At 48.3% G+C, this 17,869-nt stretch overlaps 2 protein-coding genes across 5 annotated transcripts in view; one reads left to right on the forward strand and one right to left on the reverse strand.

Annotated features, from left to right (window-relative positions):
- Positions 1 to 8,752, reverse strand: part of VARS2 (valyl-tRNA synthetase 2, mitochondrial) — a 234,331-nt gene extending 225,579 nt beyond the window's left edge. For 2 of the 3 annotated variants that reach the window (XM_085613770.1, XM_085613753.1), the window contains exon 1: positions 8,593 to 8,723. The gene's annotated coding sequence lies outside the window, so the exon portion shown is untranslated. Of the gene's footprint in view, positions 1 to 8,592 lie in introns of all 3 variants that reach the window. The other variant, XM_085613745.1, reaches the window with a different exon arrangement.
- GTF2H4 (general transcription factor IIH subunit 4) overlaps positions 8,536 to 17,869 on the forward strand; it is a 57,183-nt gene continuing 47,849 nt past the window's right edge. Inside the window, exons 1-2 of one of the 2 annotated variants that reach the window (XM_085613794.1) lie at positions 8,536 to 8,719; positions 16,381 to 16,485. In XM_085613794.1, coding sequence (XP_085469920.1) covers positions 16,412 to 16,485 — 74 coding nt within the window. In that variant the 5' untranslated portion in view covers positions 8,536 to 8,719; positions 16,381 to 16,411. Of the gene's footprint in view, positions 8,720 to 8,950; positions 9,219 to 16,380; positions 16,486 to 17,869 lie in introns of those variants that run through there. The other variant, XM_085613784.1, reaches the window with a different exon arrangement.

Here is a 17,869-nt window from a genome sequence, read left to right on the forward strand (position 1 = left end):
TTAAATGTTTTAAAAACATAAACAAAAATAATGTCATGAGCAATGCCAATAGCTCTAACTTTACCAATGCCGAGACCATTGCATTGTAAATGCTTGTTCTGAATCCTTATTGCAATAGCCTATTAAAGCTACAAAGCGCCTTGTGACCATTCAGCCCATTGAACGGCGCTATGCAGTCAGGGCTGAAGTCTACCAAAAGCCAAAGGCGCAAAGTCCCATCAACTTTACACCAAGGCGACCCTTTTCAGCCAGGCGGGCACCGCCGCCCCTGGCACTGCCGGCCCTGCATGGAGAGGGCACCTCTCGGCACAATTCACAGAGTGTTGGAAGCACTTACCTCTCAGGCAGAACATCCCGCCCGACCGTGCGGAGAGCGATGAGGAGCCTAGGAGTGCTGAAGGGTCGGAGGGGCCGCCCCTGCACCGTGTTATGCACAGCTGTTCCCCCGGCAGGAGCAGGGTGGCACCGGGCCAGCACTCTGCAGGAAGTGGCTAGCCCGAGCTCCGCTCCAGCAGCGCCTTCTGGCTGCTTCCCCTCCAGTCCAGCACCACGGGCACTCTCTCCCCTCCCCAAACACTAAACAAAGCCCCATGCCTCCTCGCAGCCTCACACACGCCGCCCCATTGTCTCCTCTGTTGTGTCAGCAGTTTCCACCGCTCTGGATGCGGCTCAAACTCATCAAGCGCCCCGATAGAAAAAACAGAAATCGCCGCTAATCCAACTCAACTGTTTGTTGTGAAATACTAACCCCGCTCTTTTCATCCCCAGGACTCGCTGCGAGTACAACCGGGCAGGGGTGGGGAGGCTCAGCCCAGGCACCCCGACAGGCATTTACACTGACGAGAGCCACCCGGCTACAAAACCTGGCGACTTACTCCCTCTAACCATCCAGCCTCGTCTTCAGAGCTATGAAGCACCTAGAAGCCAACCGGTGGCGTTTTTCTTGCAAGTCTTATTAAATAAGCTTCCGAAAATCGTGATAGGGTTAAGAGTAATGCCTGGTATTTACAGCGCTTCATAGCGACAACACTGTGGTATTAAGCACTACATACAAGCAAGCTACAGTTATCCATGATGCTGCTCATTGGGAGCATGGGGGGTGCGGTTTTTGCGCCTGCACTCCTCAGCTTCCAATCACGTTAAGATCCAGGCTCCATGCAGTGTGCCAAGGGTCCCTGGTAATCTGAGCCACGTGTCTGAGTGACGCTACGAAGTACAAACTCAGCTCCCAGCAAGTGCTCGCCATAGCGCTGTTTATATTTGCACTGCGTTTTCACTTCCAGTGAAAGCGAAAGCACGATGCAAAAACAAACATGCGGCGCCCGGTCTCCTTTTGGGAGGCCCATCAGGACTGGATCTCAGAGGCTTGTTTATATAACACGCCTCGGAGATAAGAAATTGCTTCATGACAGCCGTGAAGCAGGAGACCCAGTCCGGATGGGCCCTCCCAAAAGGACACAGGGCAGTAACACAGAAGCCTCATTTTCAATGGCAAGCCACCGTTTACCATAAACAGTGACGCTACCCAATGAAAATGAGGGGCGGGGCTTCAAGCCTCCTTCTGAAATATTCTCACCCCCAATATGTCTCGCAGACGCAAGCAGTGCATGCGCGCTGCAACGCAGGTCTGCAAGACCTAAAAATTAATTACCACAAGCAAGGAAAAATTGACGGCATTGCATAAACAAACCAGAACACATTTTTGTATTAATTTTGGTTTTTAGTACAATACTTCAGTAGTATATGTTTTTTCAGTTAGACATAAGGTGACAGATATAGTTATAACACTTTTTATTATAACTTATAAATTTTCCAACATGCTGCACAACATTCACAATGCTCTACAACACATATTAAAAACGTTAACAAGCCAATAGCTCTGTCTAAACACTTATAACGCCCCAAAGGCGAGACCTATTGGCTATGTCAATGCTGTTTAAATAGGCATGAGAAGATTAATGGCCAGATGTATTGAACAAGGAACAGCGATTACCTAATTGCAATTTTCCATGAATCGCAAGTAGGAAATCGCTATTCCTCATGTATGAAACACTTTTGAGTTTCGTTAGCAATTCGTAGTGAGTTGCAAATAGACCTCTCTCATGAACAGCTGGTCCCAGTTTGTGGCCAAACGGTTAGAGCGGTCGACCTTGAAGCTGGCAGGGACGTTCAACATCCTGCGATACTGGGCAAATCACTTAATCTCCCTGTGCCTAACAAAATGAATGTATCCATCTCTAACACAACTGGTGCTCATTTAAAATGCGTCGATACTTTGGGGACTAGTTCTCACTAAATTAAAAAAACTATTTAAAAAAAAAAAAAAAATCAGACCCACTACGATTCACTGCTATCAAAGGGATGGTGGCCTGCTGGTGTCATTTAAATAAAGCATTTTTTTATGAGCATTTACAAAAAACAAAATTACATTTTGAAGCTTCACTTTTTACCGCTGCCTGCTCTGAATATTTTTTCAACCATTCTCAAAAGTGGAAAGGGGTTGCGAACGCGAACTTGGTGGTAAATTTCTAATATTTTGTAACCGCAATTCAGTTGCAAAACATTCGAACATACCAATGTGAATCAGTATACGGCAGGGACGCCCCAAACACGCGCAATTCGCAAACTCCGATTCTTTAACAGGTTACCGAATCGCACTTTCAGCTTTTTGATTCTGAAAAGATATTTTTGCATTCGCCAATCGGACCCTGGGCGAACCCAAAACCTCTTTGTACATCTCCCCCTGAGGGATCTGCCCAGAATGAAAAATTTCCTAGCTTACGAGAAGGAAAGTTTCAAGTCTATTAAGGACTAGAAGGCGAAGATTATGCATATCTTCCTTCACTTTAGTTTGCATAGCAGGTTAAAAGAACATCGTATAGAAAACACAATAAACACAATAGACTACAAATCCCATGAACCATAGGGGTAGTCTCCATGGTAACAACAGTCCAATCCTGTGACAGTCCACAATACATATTCCCATGACGTCCCTTCCGCTTCCTCTTCGTCACTGGAGGATGTTAAGCTGGGATCACTGCCTTATTCGAACTTTGATCATTCCCTGAAATAGAGAAATAATCTTTTTACCCAGTTCCGGTATAGAGTCCGACTGTCACAATATCCATGAGAAGCATAATCAAAACAGAGAAGAGCATAGTAAATGCATTAAACGCAATAACATACGCCATGAATCAACAACAATACATGAAAATACTTGAACAGTAAACCATGGAAGAATTTACTTACTAATAACGAAAAGTCTTCAGGGTGGGAAGATAATGAAATTAATCTCAGGGAGGGATAATCCTTGCCTCTTAGTCCTTCATAGAATTGTAACTTTCCTTCTCGTAAGCTAGGAAATTTTTACATTCTATGGCAGGACGGAGGCGAGGATTATGCAAGTTCAAAGCTTACTTACAATCAGGGACGCCGCCTCCAAGATAGGTATAAAGTAAAACCTCTTAAAGGTAGAATCAGACGACCAATCGGCCGTATTCATAATATCTTCCAATCTACCACCCACCTGGACGGCCTTCGATGCTATGGCCCCCCTAGTGGAATGTGCACCAAACCTACTCACATCCACTCCTGCCTCAGACATAACCCATCTACCCACCTGGCAATGGAGGGGGAAGAAACTGCTTTGAAAGGTTTCTGCAAGGCAATAAGCAACTGCCTCTCTCCAGGTGGCCGAAGTCATTTACTCATATGCCTTAATGCATCTCACCACACACAACTTAGGATGGTCCGGAAAGGAGGGATATGATACTGACCTGGTATTGGTTTTCGTCCTCCATGTAATGGTAAAGGTAACTCCTTCCGGAGTAAAAACCCTAGCCGTGATGTCTAGAGCCCTGACGTCTGACAACCTTTTACGAGATGAGACAGAGGAGAATAGCTAACTTAGCGGACAGCTCCTTGCGGGACAGATATTGATTATCCTGCCAACCCAACAGGAGTTTCATAACCTGTTTGACATCCCACAGGCCTGAATATCTAGGCTCAGGAGGATTAGCCAACCGGATGCCTCGCATCAGTTTACAAACCCAAGGGTATTCCCCCGCCGTCTGCCCTCGATCTCACAGTGTCCTGTGGAAATGGCCGAACGAAAAGAGTTAACCGTCCGGTATGCCAAGCCTTCTTGAGACAATTCTGCCAAGAAATTTAAAATATGAGTAACTGGTGCCCCCATGGAATCCACGTGTCTCTCCAGACACCAACTGTGCCATCGTCGCCAAGCCGAGAGATACCTCTTGATCGTTCCTGAGGCCCATGCCTGCTGGATGAAGTGTGCAGCGTCTGAAGAAAGTTGGTCGTCTTTTCAACATCCCCTGCAATCTTCCACGCCATGAGAGGCAAATGGTCCTGAAGCACTAGAGGATGAAGGCCCTCCTGGGGATCTTGGAGAATTGAAGGGAATGAGGGCAGTTGAATCGGACAATCCCACGACAATTCCATTAGTGTCGGAAACCAGGCCTGCGCTCTCCAGACTGGTGTAATCAACACCATGGACGCTACTTGACGACGAACCTGGGCCGCCACCCTGGATATCATCATGAAAGGTTGGAAAGCGTAAGGGTACTCCTTCGACCAGTCCTGTAGAAAAGCATCCACTGCTGTGGCCTCCGGATCCGGTCTCCAGCTGACGAAGCGCGGAAGCTGGTGGTTCAGCCATGAGGCAAAAAGATCCAGAGTACATGGGCCCCATCTGGCCATCAAAGCCAGGAAGACTGCACGATCGAGTCGCCAATCGCTGGAATCCAAGAAATTCCTGGAGTTCCAATCCACCACCGTGTTCTGCATGCCGGGAAGGTATTCCGCCGTCACTGAGATCTGTTTCGGAGGCAATAATGCCAGAAGTCCCTCGCCAGGTTGGATAAGGCTTGAGATCGAGGACCGCCCAGGCGATTGATGTACTGCACTGCTGACGTGTTGTCCATCCTCAAGAGGATGCAACAAGAGAGCCTGTCCTTGGTCAGGGACTTCACCACAAAGGATCCCGCCAGCAGTTCCAGACAATTGATGTGTAAATGGAGTTCCTCCTCCGACCATCTGCCTCCCATCGATATGTCGTCACACCGGGCTCCCCAGCCTACTCTGCTGGCATCCAACTCGATCACCAAGTCCGGGGACGACCTAAAGACCGCCCGACCATTCCAGGCCGACATGTGGTCGATCCACCACTGAAGTTCGGTCTTGGCCTCCTCCGATAGTGAGATGATCTCCGAATAGGTCAGACCTCGCCGTAGATGTCGAGCCTTCAATCTCTGAAGAGGCCTGTAGTGCAACGGGCCGGGAAATATGGCTTGCATTGAAGAGAAGAGCAGGCCCACTATTCTGGCGAGCTTGCGCAGCGAAATCCGGTCTCTTCGAAGAACCTGTGACAGTTCCTTCCATATCTTGTTCACCATGGGCTCTGGCAGACTCAAGGAAGCCGAGACGGAGTCTATGAGAAACCACAAGAAGACCATCTGCTGTGCTGGACGCAGTTCCGACTTCTGAGCGTTGATGACAAAACCCAGATCTTGAAGTAATGCAATAGTCATGGTCACGTTCTGGGTGAGATGCACCAGAGACTGATCCAAAATCAGGATATCGTCCAGATAGATAATCATTCTTACCCCCATTTGGCGGAGCGTCTCCACCACGGAGCGCAACAGCTTCGTGAAGCACCACGGAGCTGAAGAAAGGCCGAAGGGCAACGCCCGAAACTCGAAAACCTGACCTTTCCAGGCAAACTGGAGAAAACGCCTGTGAGGGGGAAAAATGGGAACCGTCAGTTAAGCATCCTTTAGGTCGATGCGGACCATCCAATCCCCCTGAAGGAGGAGATCCCGAAGTAAATGTATCCCCTCCATCTTGAAGTGGCGGCAAACCAGCCACTCGTTGAATTCTTTTAAATTGATAACCGGTCTGAAGCCCTTGTCCTTATTCTCTACCAGGAAAAGGTTGCTGAGAAAACTTTTCGGATGAAGTACCAACCTGCAAACAGCTCCTTTCCTTAGAAGATCCGAAATCTCGGTCTCTATCAAATTCTCCTCCTCTGCTGAGAAATGTAAAGGTCTGGGGCGTATCATCTGAACAGGGGTGCCGTAGAACTCTATGTGGAAACCCCTTACTGTCTGCAATACCCACGGGTCTGATGTGATCTTTCCCCAATTGTGAGAGAAAAGTAGGAGCCTCCCCCCCAGATCATGAGGGGAAGAAAGGGTAATCCTTACCAGAGGGACCTCTGGGGGCGTTCGCACCACCTCTGTTGATCCGACCTTTCCCTCTTCCGGAATCTCTACTGGGATAAAAGGCTCCCTGGCGACCGTCGTTCCAGCCGTTATTCTGTCGTTGTTGACCTCTACCAGAGGGGCCTTGCTGCTGGGAACGGCCGGAGGAGCGACCACTGCCTCTTCCGGCCCCGGCAAAAACACGCCCAGGAAAAATCTTTTTTATAGAGACCTGAGCCTTGTCCAGGGCCGAAAAAGTGGTGACAAACTTGTTCAACTCCTTAGCAAACGGATCACCAAACAGCTTACCCTGAGCCACGGGGCCTGCCTCAGAGGTAGCTAAGTCCCCTAGCTTTGGGTCAACCTTTATAAGGAGGGATCTTCTCCTCTCTGCTGCCAGGGCACAGTTCGCATTGCCAAGAAGGCAAATCGCTCGTTACGCCCAACCTGCGACTATATCCGTCGACAAAGGGTCTCCATATTCCTTCGAACGCCAGCTGAATGATCTGGGTCAAGGTCCCTACTACGTCTAAGAGTTTATCCTGACAATTTCTCCAGGATCTATCTATACCCTTTTTGGGATCTCGCATATACTTGGAAAAAAAGATACAAAGTTTTTCATCAATCTCTGGAGTGTGCGCTACCTTCCCTTTGAGCGAAGGCCGGGGACATTCTCCCCTTATCAGAGTTCTAACCTCCCTCTCCAGAGGCTGGCGAAACTTAGCCGCCACATACTCCGCCACCTTGGCATCAGGGAACCATTCGGACGACCTGGGATGGTAAATCTGTGTGGGTTCAAACATGTCCGAATGTCCCCCATCCCCGTCCTGGGACTCAGAGGAACGGGAACCTGGGCGCCATGGACGACCCAAGTCCTTATCCTCGTCGGAAGAGACATCCCCCTCCGACACACCCTCCCCTTCAAGGGAAAGACCACCATCGGGGTCCAACTTTGGGGCAACCAAGTCACAAGTTTCTCCGGGTTCTTCCTCCCGGAAGGGTGCGTGTTTGAGCATTCGCGCACTCTTCAGGAAGGTTTCTCTCAACCTGTCAAACCCTTCCAAGTGCCCCGTGTGACACTTTATGGCCTTCCTTCTCTCCCTTGAGAGCCACTGGGAAGTGCCCCCGTCGAATTAGGGTCGCCAAACATCCCTGGGATACTTCTGGCTAACTGATCCACCCTATCCTGCAGGGGGGCCAGCGCCCTAGAGATGGCTTGCGAGAGGGCATGGTCCACCGCAGGAGGGAGGTACTGAGGAGGCCATTCCTCTTCTGCCTCCTGAATGGAGGAGTAAAAGTTGTCTTCAGAAGAAGACATTATCAATAGGGTGAAGAAAAGAGCACAAAACGCCTTAAAGATAAGCCAGGCAGCCCCCTCTCCAGTGCTCGACACCCACAGACTCTCTCTCGAACGAGAGTAAAAACAACCAGCAGGTGGCGCTGTGAAAGCCCGAGGGGAGAAAGCACAGCAAGCGGTGTCAAAGGAGAGAGTTGGTCGGGAAAACGGGCCGGCCACAAGCTCAGCGCCCGCATTCCCGATCGTGCCTCACAGCCGGCTTAGCGCTCGACAGAGCTACCCCCAACGGCAATGACGCGTGGCACGGAATCCCCTCAGCGCGCAAAGCGCACACCGCGAGGTCCGCGTCTGAAGGGAAACAAAGCGCTTGGGCAAGAGCCTAACGCGCTAGACAAATACTCAAGGATACAAGGAATAATAATGCAAAACGCCAATTACCGCTATGCCACAAGACTAACAACCGTCAGATAAGCGAGGAATGAAAAGAATGCCATTTAACTGACGAGCAGTGAAGAAAGAGGAAGCGGAAGGGACGTCATGGGAATATGTATTGTGGACTGTCACAGGATTGGACTGTTGTTACCATGGAGACTACCCCTATGGTTCATGGGATTTGTAGTCTAGTGTGTTTATTGTGTTTTCTATACGATGTTCTTTTAACCTGCTATGCAAAATAAAGTGAAAGATATGCATAATCCTCGCCTCCATCCTGCCATAGAATCACATGATAATAAGCCCATTTTATCTCTCTTACTATATTTTCCTTTAGCTTGTATGTGTACCCAGTTTACAACACAAATTGCTTGTTTGTTTGTTGCAAAGAAGGGACCTCAGAATGCCCAGGAGGAGGGAGGGAGAAAAGAAAGCTGTTCGGAGGCATAAAGAGGTTTATCACTAATAAACTTGCAGGTGATAGATCAGCCCAGCGCATCGAATGACACTAGAAGGCCACTAGTGATGACGTAGTTTGGATGTGTACGGGCCGGGTAGTTCTCGGCGGTGAGCAGCGCCACAGACGCTGCTGAGGGCGGAGTCGGACAGCAGGCTCATGCACCTCAAGCTTAGTCTACTCACCAGCATCCGTCAGAATAGGGGGTGTTAACGGAGACCTGCGGCTGCCTCTGTCCGGGAGTGACAGACCGGTGACGTCTCTCGGGGCAGGGACCGAGTCCGCCCGGTGACAGGAAGAGACGCGCAGCGGGTACATATCATGCCGGGGACATGTGTACTCAATGGGCTAAGGTCAGCCAATGACCAACTAACAGGATTCCAACAACCAATCAAATGACAGATTACAGTCTGAGGAATCCCTGAGCCACGATTCTTATGGCTAAAGTTCCACTAGCCAATCAGAGAGAAGGATTATTGGGTCGAATCAGCAGCAAAGACAGTCTACTATCGGAGACCGTAGATGTTTCGTGGTATCTGATTAGTTGTGAGGCTCCGGGAGCTTTCACGGGCTGTGCCCAGTCTCCCCGGCCGCAGAAGTGACACCGGCCCCCGGCACAGGGTGTCCGGGGAGGCCCCTCGGAGCGGCCCCAGCGCTGACCCGCCGCTGGCAGCGCCCCATGCTGCGACAACATGAAGCTGGAGCGCGTGCACCTGCGCTGCAAGAACCTGCACGAGTTCCTGCAGGAGCTAAGCCCGGCGCTGCTGGACCGGCTCTACGACCACCCGGCTACCTGCCTGGCCGTCTTCCGGTGCGTGGGGCCGACATCGCAGGGGTGCCTAACGCTGCGTCAGGGGGGTTCAGGCGCTGGAGCTAGGGGTGTCGCTGCGACCGGGCGGGGGACTCCTTTCATCCATTAGCAGCAGCGGATGAAAGGCGGAGTCAGGGTCTCCTCGTGAGAGCACATCATATTCACTAGGAGGGCCTGACAGGAAGTGACGTCATGGCTTGATGATGTTACAAGTACACACCTGTGGTGGATGGTACAGTGATAGACTGTGCAACTTCTGTACTTCACTCACCCGTACTTGTGTAATGAAGTGACCGGACAGCTTCTGTACTTCACTCACCCTTACTTGTGCAATGACGTGACAGTACATCTTCTGTACTTCACTCACCCTTACTTGTGCAATGAAGTGACAGTATATCTTTAGTACTTCTCACCCTTACATGTGTAATGAAGAGACAGGACAGCTTCTGTACTTCTCTCATCCTTACTTGTGTAATGAAGTGACAGTACATCTTCAATACTTCACTCACCCTTACTTATGTAATGAAGGGACAGTGCATCTTCTGTACTTCACTCACCCTTACTAGTGTAATGAAGTGACAGTACAGCTTCTGTACTTCTCCTACCCTTACTTGTGTAATGAAGTGATCGTTCAACTTCTGGACTTCTCTCACCCTTACTTGTGTTGTGTAAGGAAGTGACAGTGCAGCTTCTGTACTTCTCACACCCTTACTTGTGTAATGAAGTGACAGTACATCTTCAATACTTCACTCACCCTTACTTATGTAATGAAGTGACCGTGCAGCTTCTGTATTTTTCTCACCCTTACTTTTGTAATGAAGTGACAGTGCAACTTCAGTACTGCACTTACCCTTACTTGTGTTGTGTAATGAAGTGACAGTGCAGCTTCTGTAGTTTACTCGCCCTTACTTGGGTAATGAAGTGACAGTGCCGCTTCTGTACTTCCCTCACCCTTATTTGTGTAATGAAGTGACAGTACAGCTGCTATACTTCTCTCACCCTTTCTTGTGTAATGAAGTGACAGTGCATCTTCAGTACTTCACTCACCCTTACTTGTGTAATTGACAGTACAGCTTCTGTACTTCTCTTGCCCTTTTGTGTAATGAAGTGACAGTACACCTTCTGTACTTCACTCACCCTTACTTTTGTAATAAAGTGACAGTGCAGCTTCTGTACTTCACTCACCCTTACTTGTGTAATGAAGGACATTACAGCTTCTGTACTTCTCTTGCTGTTACTTGTGTAATGACGTGACAGTACATCTTCAGTACTTCTCTCACTCTTACTTGTGTAATGAAGGGATAGTACAGCTTCTGTACTTCTCTCACCCTTACTTGTGTTGTGAAATGAGGTGACAGTGCCGCTTCTGTACTTCACTCACTCTTACTTGTGTAATGAAGTGACAGTACAGCTTCTGTACTTCACTCACTCTTACTTGTGCATTGAAATGACAGTACAACTTCTGTACTTCTCTTGCCCATACTTGTGCTGTGTAACGAAGTGACTGTACAGCTTCTGTACTTCTCCTCCCCTTACTTGTGTAATGAAGTGACAGTGCAGCTTCTGCACTTCTCTTGCCCTTACTTGTGTAATGAAGTGACAGTACATCTTCAGTACTTCACTTACCCTTACTTGTGTTGTGTAATGAAGTGAAAGTGCAGCTTCTGTATTTCACTCACTCTTACTTGTGTATTGAAGTGACAATACAGCTTCTGTACTTCTCTCAACCGTACTTGTGTTGTGTAATGAAGTGACAGTGCAGCTTCTGTACTTCACTCACTCTTACTTGTGTAATGAAGTGACAGGACAGCTTCTGTACTTCTCATACCCTTGCTTGTGTAATTAAGTGGCAGTACAACTTCTGTACTTCTCTTGCCCTTACTTGTGTTGTGAAACGAAGTGACAGTACAGCTTCTGTACTTCACTCACCCGTACCTGTGTAATGAAGTGACAGCACAGCACAGCTTCTGTACTTCTCTTACTCTTGTATTGAAGTGACAGTAAAGCTTCTGTACTTCTCTCATCCTTACTTGTGTTGTGCAATGAAGTGACAATACAGATTCTGTACTTCTCCTACCCGTGCTAGTGTAATGAAGTGACAGTAGAGCTTCTGCACTTCTCCTACCCTTTCTTGTATTATGAAGTGACAGTACAGTTTCTGAACTTCTTACCCTTACTTGTATAATGAAGTGACAGTAGAGCTTCTGTGCTTCTCTTACCCTTACTTGTATAATGAAGTGACAGCACAGCTTCTGTACTTCTGCACTTGTGTTGTGTAATAAATTGACAGTAGAACTTCTGTACTTCACTCATCCTTACTAATGATGTAACAGTACAGCTTCTGTACTTCTCTTACCTGTACTTGTATAATGAAGAGACAGTACAGCTTCTGTACTTCTCTTACTTGTGTTGTGTAATAGGATGACAACACAGCTTCTGTACTTCACTCACCCTTACCTATGTAATGATGTGACGGTACAGCTTCTGTACTTCACTCACCCTTACTTATGTAATGAATTGACATTACAGCTTTTGTACTTCTCCTACCCTTACTTGTTTAATGGAGTGACAGTGCAGCTACAGTACTTCACTCACTCTTACTTGTGTAATGAAGTGACCGTAGAACTTCCGCACTTCTCCTACCCTTACTTGTATTATGAAGTGACAGTACAGCTTCTGAACTTCTCATACCCTTATTTGTATAATGAAGTGACAGTACTTCTTCTATACTTCTCTTACCCATACTTGTGTAATGAAGTGACAGCACAGCTTCTGTACTTCTGCTACCCTTACTTGTATAATGAAGTGACAGTAGAGCTTCTGTACTTCTCTTCCCCATACTTGTATAATGAAGTGACAGCACAGCTTCTGTACTTCTGCACTTGTGTTGTGTAATGAAGTGACAGTAGAGCTTCTGTACTTAACTCATCCTTACTAATGTAATGACGTGACAGTAGAGCTTCTGTACTTCTCTTATCCGTACTTGTATAATGAAGTGACAGTACAGCTTATGTACTTCTCTTACTTGTGTTGTGTAATAGGGTGACTGCACAGCTTCTGTACTTCACTCACCCTTACTTATGTAATGAAGTGGCAGTACAGCTTCTGTACTTCTCTTACCCTTACTTGTTTAATGGAGTGACAGTGCAACTTCTTTACTTCACTCACTCTTACTCGTGTAATGAAGTAACAGTAAAGCTTCTGTACTTCCCTCACCCTTACATGTGTAATGAAGTGACAGTACAGCTTCTGTACTCCCCTCACCCTTACTTGTGTAATGAAGTGACAGTACAGCTTCTTCACTTCCCTCAACCTTACTTGTGTAATGAAATAACAGTACAACCTCTGTACTTCTCTTGCCCTTACTTTTGTTGTGTAATGAAGTGACACTTGGCATCCTCTCCTGGAGTATGGTCAGATAGGTACTCTATACCCTATGCCTCAGCCTCCTCTGTGAGAGTATGGTCAGATAGGTACTCTACACCCTACGCCTCCTCTCCTGGAGTATGGTCAGATAAGTACTCTATTCCCCACACCCAGCATTCTCTCCTGGAGTATGGTCCGATAGGTACGCTATACCCCATGCCTCGGCCTCCTCTCCTGGAGTATGGTCAGATAGGTACTCTATACCCTACGCCTCAGCATCCTTTCCTGGAATATGGTCTGATAGGTACGCTATACCCCATGCCTCGGCCTCCTCTCCTGGAGTATGGTCAGATAGGTACTCTATACCCTACGCCTCAGCATCCTTTCCTGGAATATGGTCAGATAGGTACTCTATACCCCATGCCTCGGCCTCCTCTGCGGGAGTATGGTGAGATAGGTACTCTATACCCCATGCCTCTGCCTCCTCTCCCAGAGTATGGTCAGAAAGGTACTCTATACCCCAAGCCTCTGCCTCCTCTCCTGGAGTATGGTCATATAGGTACTCTGTACCCCACACCTCGGCCTTCTATCCTGGAGTATGGTCAGATAGGTACTCTATACCCCATGCCACTCTGCCTTCTCTCCTGGAGTATGGTCAGATAGGTACTCTACACCCTACGCCTCCTCTCCTGGAGTATGGTCAGATAGGTACTCTATTCCCCACGACCCGGCCTTCTGTCATGGAGTATGCTCAGCATCCTTTCCTGGAATATGGTCAGATAGGTACTCCATACCCTACTCCTCGGCATCCTCTACTGGAGTATGGTCAGATAGGTACTCTATACCCCATGCCTCGGCTTGGATTAAGGTCAGATAGGTACCCTACACCTCGGCCTTGTCTCCTGGAGTATGGTCAAATAGGTACTCTATACCCCACACCTCGGCCTCCTCTCCCAGAGTATGGTCAAAAAGGTACTCTATACCCTACGCCTCTGCCTCCTCTCCTCGAGTATGGTCAGATAGGTACTCTATACCCCATGCCTCGGCCTTCGCTCCTGGATTAAGGTCAGATAGGTACACCCTACGCCTCGGCCTCGTCTCCTGGAGTATGGTCAGATAGGTACTCTATACCCCACGCCTCAGACTCCTCTCCCTGAGTATGTTCAGAAAGGTACTCTATACCCTACGCCTCTGCCTCCTCTCCTCGAGTATGGTCAGATAGGTACTCTAAACCCCATCCCTCTGCCTCCTATCCTGGAGAATGGTCAGATAGGTACTCTGTACCCCCCACCTCTGCCCCCTCTCCTGGAGTATGGTCATATAGGTACTTTGTACCCAACACCTCGGCCTTCTATCCTGGAGTATGGTCAGATAGGTACTCTATACCCCATGCCTCTCTGCCTTCTCTCCTGGAGTATGGTCAGATAGGTACTCTACACCCTACGCCTCCTCTCCTGGAGTATAGTCAGATAGGTACTCTATTCCCCACGACCCGGCCTTCTGTCATGGAATATGGTCAGATAGGTACTCTATACCCTACGCCTCGGCATCCTATACTGGAGTATGGTCAGATAGGTACTCTATACCCCATGCCTCGGCCTTCGCTCCTGGATTAAGGTCAGATAGGTACTCTACACCCTACGCCTCGGCCTCGTCTCCTGGAGTATGGTCAGATAGGTACTCTATACCCCACGCCGCTGCCTCCTCTCCTCGAGTATGGTCAGATAGGCACTCTATACCCCATCCTTCTGCCTCCTATCCTGGAGTATGGTCAGATAGGAACTCTGTGCCCAGCAAAACCAAAGGAAATGATGGACGGAGTGTTGAACATTGCAAGCACTCACCCCCAGTCAACTGATCTGGGTTTAATCCATCACCGTTCTTTAGCCCACTCTGCCACCCCAGTTCAGACATGGCCATATGCAAATCAGTCTGACCCTGTGCCTCATGGGAACAGTCCAGCCCGAACTGCCAAGCCATGTCTTCCCTGGACCGGAAACAAGCTTCCTAGGACCGGTTTCTGGCACAGGGTCAGACTGGTTTGCATATGGCCATGTCTGAACTGGGGTGGCAGAGTGGGCTAAAGAGCGGTGATGGATTAAACCCAGATCAGTTGACTGGGGGTGAGTGCTTGCAATGTTCAACACTCCGTCCATCATTTCCTTTGGTTTTTGCTAGGTACTCTGTACCCCCCAACTCTGCCTCCTCTCCTGGAGTATGGTCAGATAGGTACTCTATACCCCCCACCTCTGCCTCGTCTTCTGGAGTATGGTCAGATAGGTACTCTATATCCCACGCCTCGGCCTCTTATCCTGGAGTGTGGTCTGATAGGTACTCTATACCCCACGCCTCTGCCTTCTCTCTTGGAGTATGGTCTGATAAGTACTCTATACCCCACACCTCTGTCTTCTCACCTAGAGTATGGTCATATAGGTACTCTGTACCCCACGCCTCGGCCTTCTCTCCTGGAGTATGGTCAGATAGGTACTCTGTACCCCATGCCTCAGCCTCCTCTGTGGGAGTATGGTCAGATAGGCACTCTACTCCCGACGCCTCCTCTTCTGGAGTATGGTCACATAGGTACTCTATACCCCACGCCTCGGCCTTATCTCCTGGAGTATGGTCAGATAGGTACTCTATACCCTACGCCTCGGCATCCTCTCCTGGGGTATGGTCACATAGGTACTCTATACCCCACGGCCTTCTCTCCTGGATTATGGTCAGATAGGTACTCTGTACCCCATGCCTCAGCCTCCTCTGCGGGAGTATGGTCTGATAGGTATGCTATACCTCACGCTTCGGCCTCCTCTCCTGGAGTATGGTCAGATAGGTACTCTATACCCTACGCCTCAGCATCCTCTCCTGGAGTATGGTCAGATAGGTACTTTACACCCTACGCCTCTGCCTTCTCTCCTAGAGTATGGTCATATAGGTACTCTGTACCCCACGCCTCGGCCATCTCTCCTGGAGTATGGTCAGATATGTACTCTCTACCCCATGCCTCGGCCTTCTCTCATGGAGTATAGTCAGATAGGTACTCTATACCCTATGCCTGGGCATCTTCTCCTGGAATATGGTCAGATAGGTACTCTATACCCCATGCCTCGGCCTTCTCTCCTGGAGTATGGTCAGATAGGTACTCTATACCCCATGCCTCGGCCTCCTCTCCTGGAGTATGATCAGATAGGTACTCTATTCCCCATGCCTCAGCCTCCTCTGCGGGAGTATGGTCAGATAGGTACTCTATACCCCACGCCTCGGCCTTCTATCCTGGAGTATGGTCAGATAGGTACTCTATACCCTACGCCTCGGCATCCTCTCCTGGAGTATGGTCAAATAGGTACTCCATACCCCACGCCTCGGCCTTCTCTCCTGGAGTATGGTCAGATAGGTACTCTGAAACCCATGCCTCAGCCTCCTCTGCAGGAGTATGGTCAGATAGGTACTCTACACCCTACGCCTCCTCTCCTGGAGTATGGTCAGATAGGTACTCTATTCCCCACACCCGGCGTTCTCTCCTGGAGTATGGTCCGATAGGTACGCTATACCCCATGCCTCGGCCTCCTCTCCTGGAGTATGGTCAGATAGGTACTCTATACCCTACGCCTCAGCATCCTCTCCTGGAGTATGGTCAGATAGGTACTCAATACCCCGAGCCTCGGCATTCTCTCCTGGAGTATGGTCAGATAGGTACTCTATTCTGCTAATGCAGATGTGCTGATAGTCATTCCAAAGATTGTTTTGTTTTAAGGCCCTTTCCTGTTACTTTGACGTAATTAATCTTTCATCTTTCTAGTGAATTGCCGGGATTGGCTAAGAATTATGTGATGCGGATGCTATTTCTGGATCAGCCCCTCCCGCAAGCTGCTGTGGCCCAATGGGTGAAGAAGGAAAATCACAAGTAAGTTCAAAGTCATGTGAAAACAATTGAAACCTTCATTGGCAAAGCTCTCTATTCTTAAAAGGCAATGGCATTCTTATTTTCATGCCTGTCAAAAGCTGCAATCAGCTCTTTGGCGCTACAGGCAGAAGTGTACTGTAAGCTGTCTTCTAGAGGTCCATCAAGTTAGTCGCAAGTGATTCTATAGCAGGCTGCAGTATCCCAGTCAGTTACTGAAAATGCCATAGGCTTAAGTAGCCCTTTTTTGTTTTTACAAACGCCCCCTGAGGGCATGTTTAGGCTGTACATACTGCTGAGATGTAGGACAGGTGAGGTAGATATGTTCTGGTAGGTAGGTAAGCTATTATAGACTTGGGAGATGCATCTTGTATGTACATTGTAGGTGTGGTAAGTAAGCAGAGATGGTACGTAGGTTTGGTAGGTAATTGTTATGTTTAGTATGAGTGGTAGGTCAGGTATAATCAGTTAGTTATAGTAGGTAGGTATGCATAGCACCAATGTTGTGTATGGCTGCTAGTTGTGGCAGTTAGGTTTGCTGGATAAGAAGGTATGTTAAGTTGGTCCTTAGGTTTGTTACATATTGTAGTTCGGATAGTGTACATATGTTAGGTATCCGTAATTATGTTAAGTGCAGTAGGTAAATGCTACAGGTATGTTTGTTACGTATGGTAGTAAAATAGATATGATACGTTAAGCATAGTGGGTTGGTAGGCTAAGTTAGGTATGGCCTGTAGTTTAGGCATGACAGGTTACATATGGTAGGTCAATTATCGTTGTAAATGATTTATATAGTAGGTAAGTATGGTACTCGCGGTAGGAACGTGCGATAAGTAGGTTTGGTCTGTATGGTAATAAGGTAAGAATGATAAGTTAGATGTGGAATGTTAGCTATTGTATGGTATCCTCCCTGCAGTCATGTATGGCGCCGAGCTATGGGGGTTTAGTAATCTTGACTCCTTGAGGGTGGCCCAAAACAACTTCTTGAGATCATTGATAGGGCTACCCCCCTCCACCCCACGTATCCCCTTGTTATTCGATCTGGGCTGCCAACCCATAGAGGATATGATCCGGTATAGGCCCCTGGCGTTTTGGCGACGCCTATGGACTACCCCGGAGCTATCCATTTATGCTAAAGCGCTGCATGAGGTAAAGGATATGAGAGGCTCCCATAGAATTCGTTGGCTTACAGAAATTAAACTTATTCTGACAGAAATGGGCATGGGTGACTTGTGGTCCAACCCTGTGTCTGCTGTGTTTCCCCCTAAAAAAATATATAGGGATGCCTACTGGCTTTGGGCCTCACAAAAACGATTTACTCCTTCTACTGGTGGTTCCCTGACCTCAATTTATTTGTCTATTAAGGATCAATCATCTTTAGAAGTAT

Source organism: Triturus cristatus, chromosome 1_1 (genome assembly GCF_964204655.1).
Source record: "Triturus cristatus chromosome 1_1, aTriCri1.1, whole genome shotgun sequence".
Classification (NCBI taxonomy): Eukaryota; Metazoa; Chordata; class Amphibia; order Caudata; family Salamandridae; genus Triturus; species Triturus cristatus.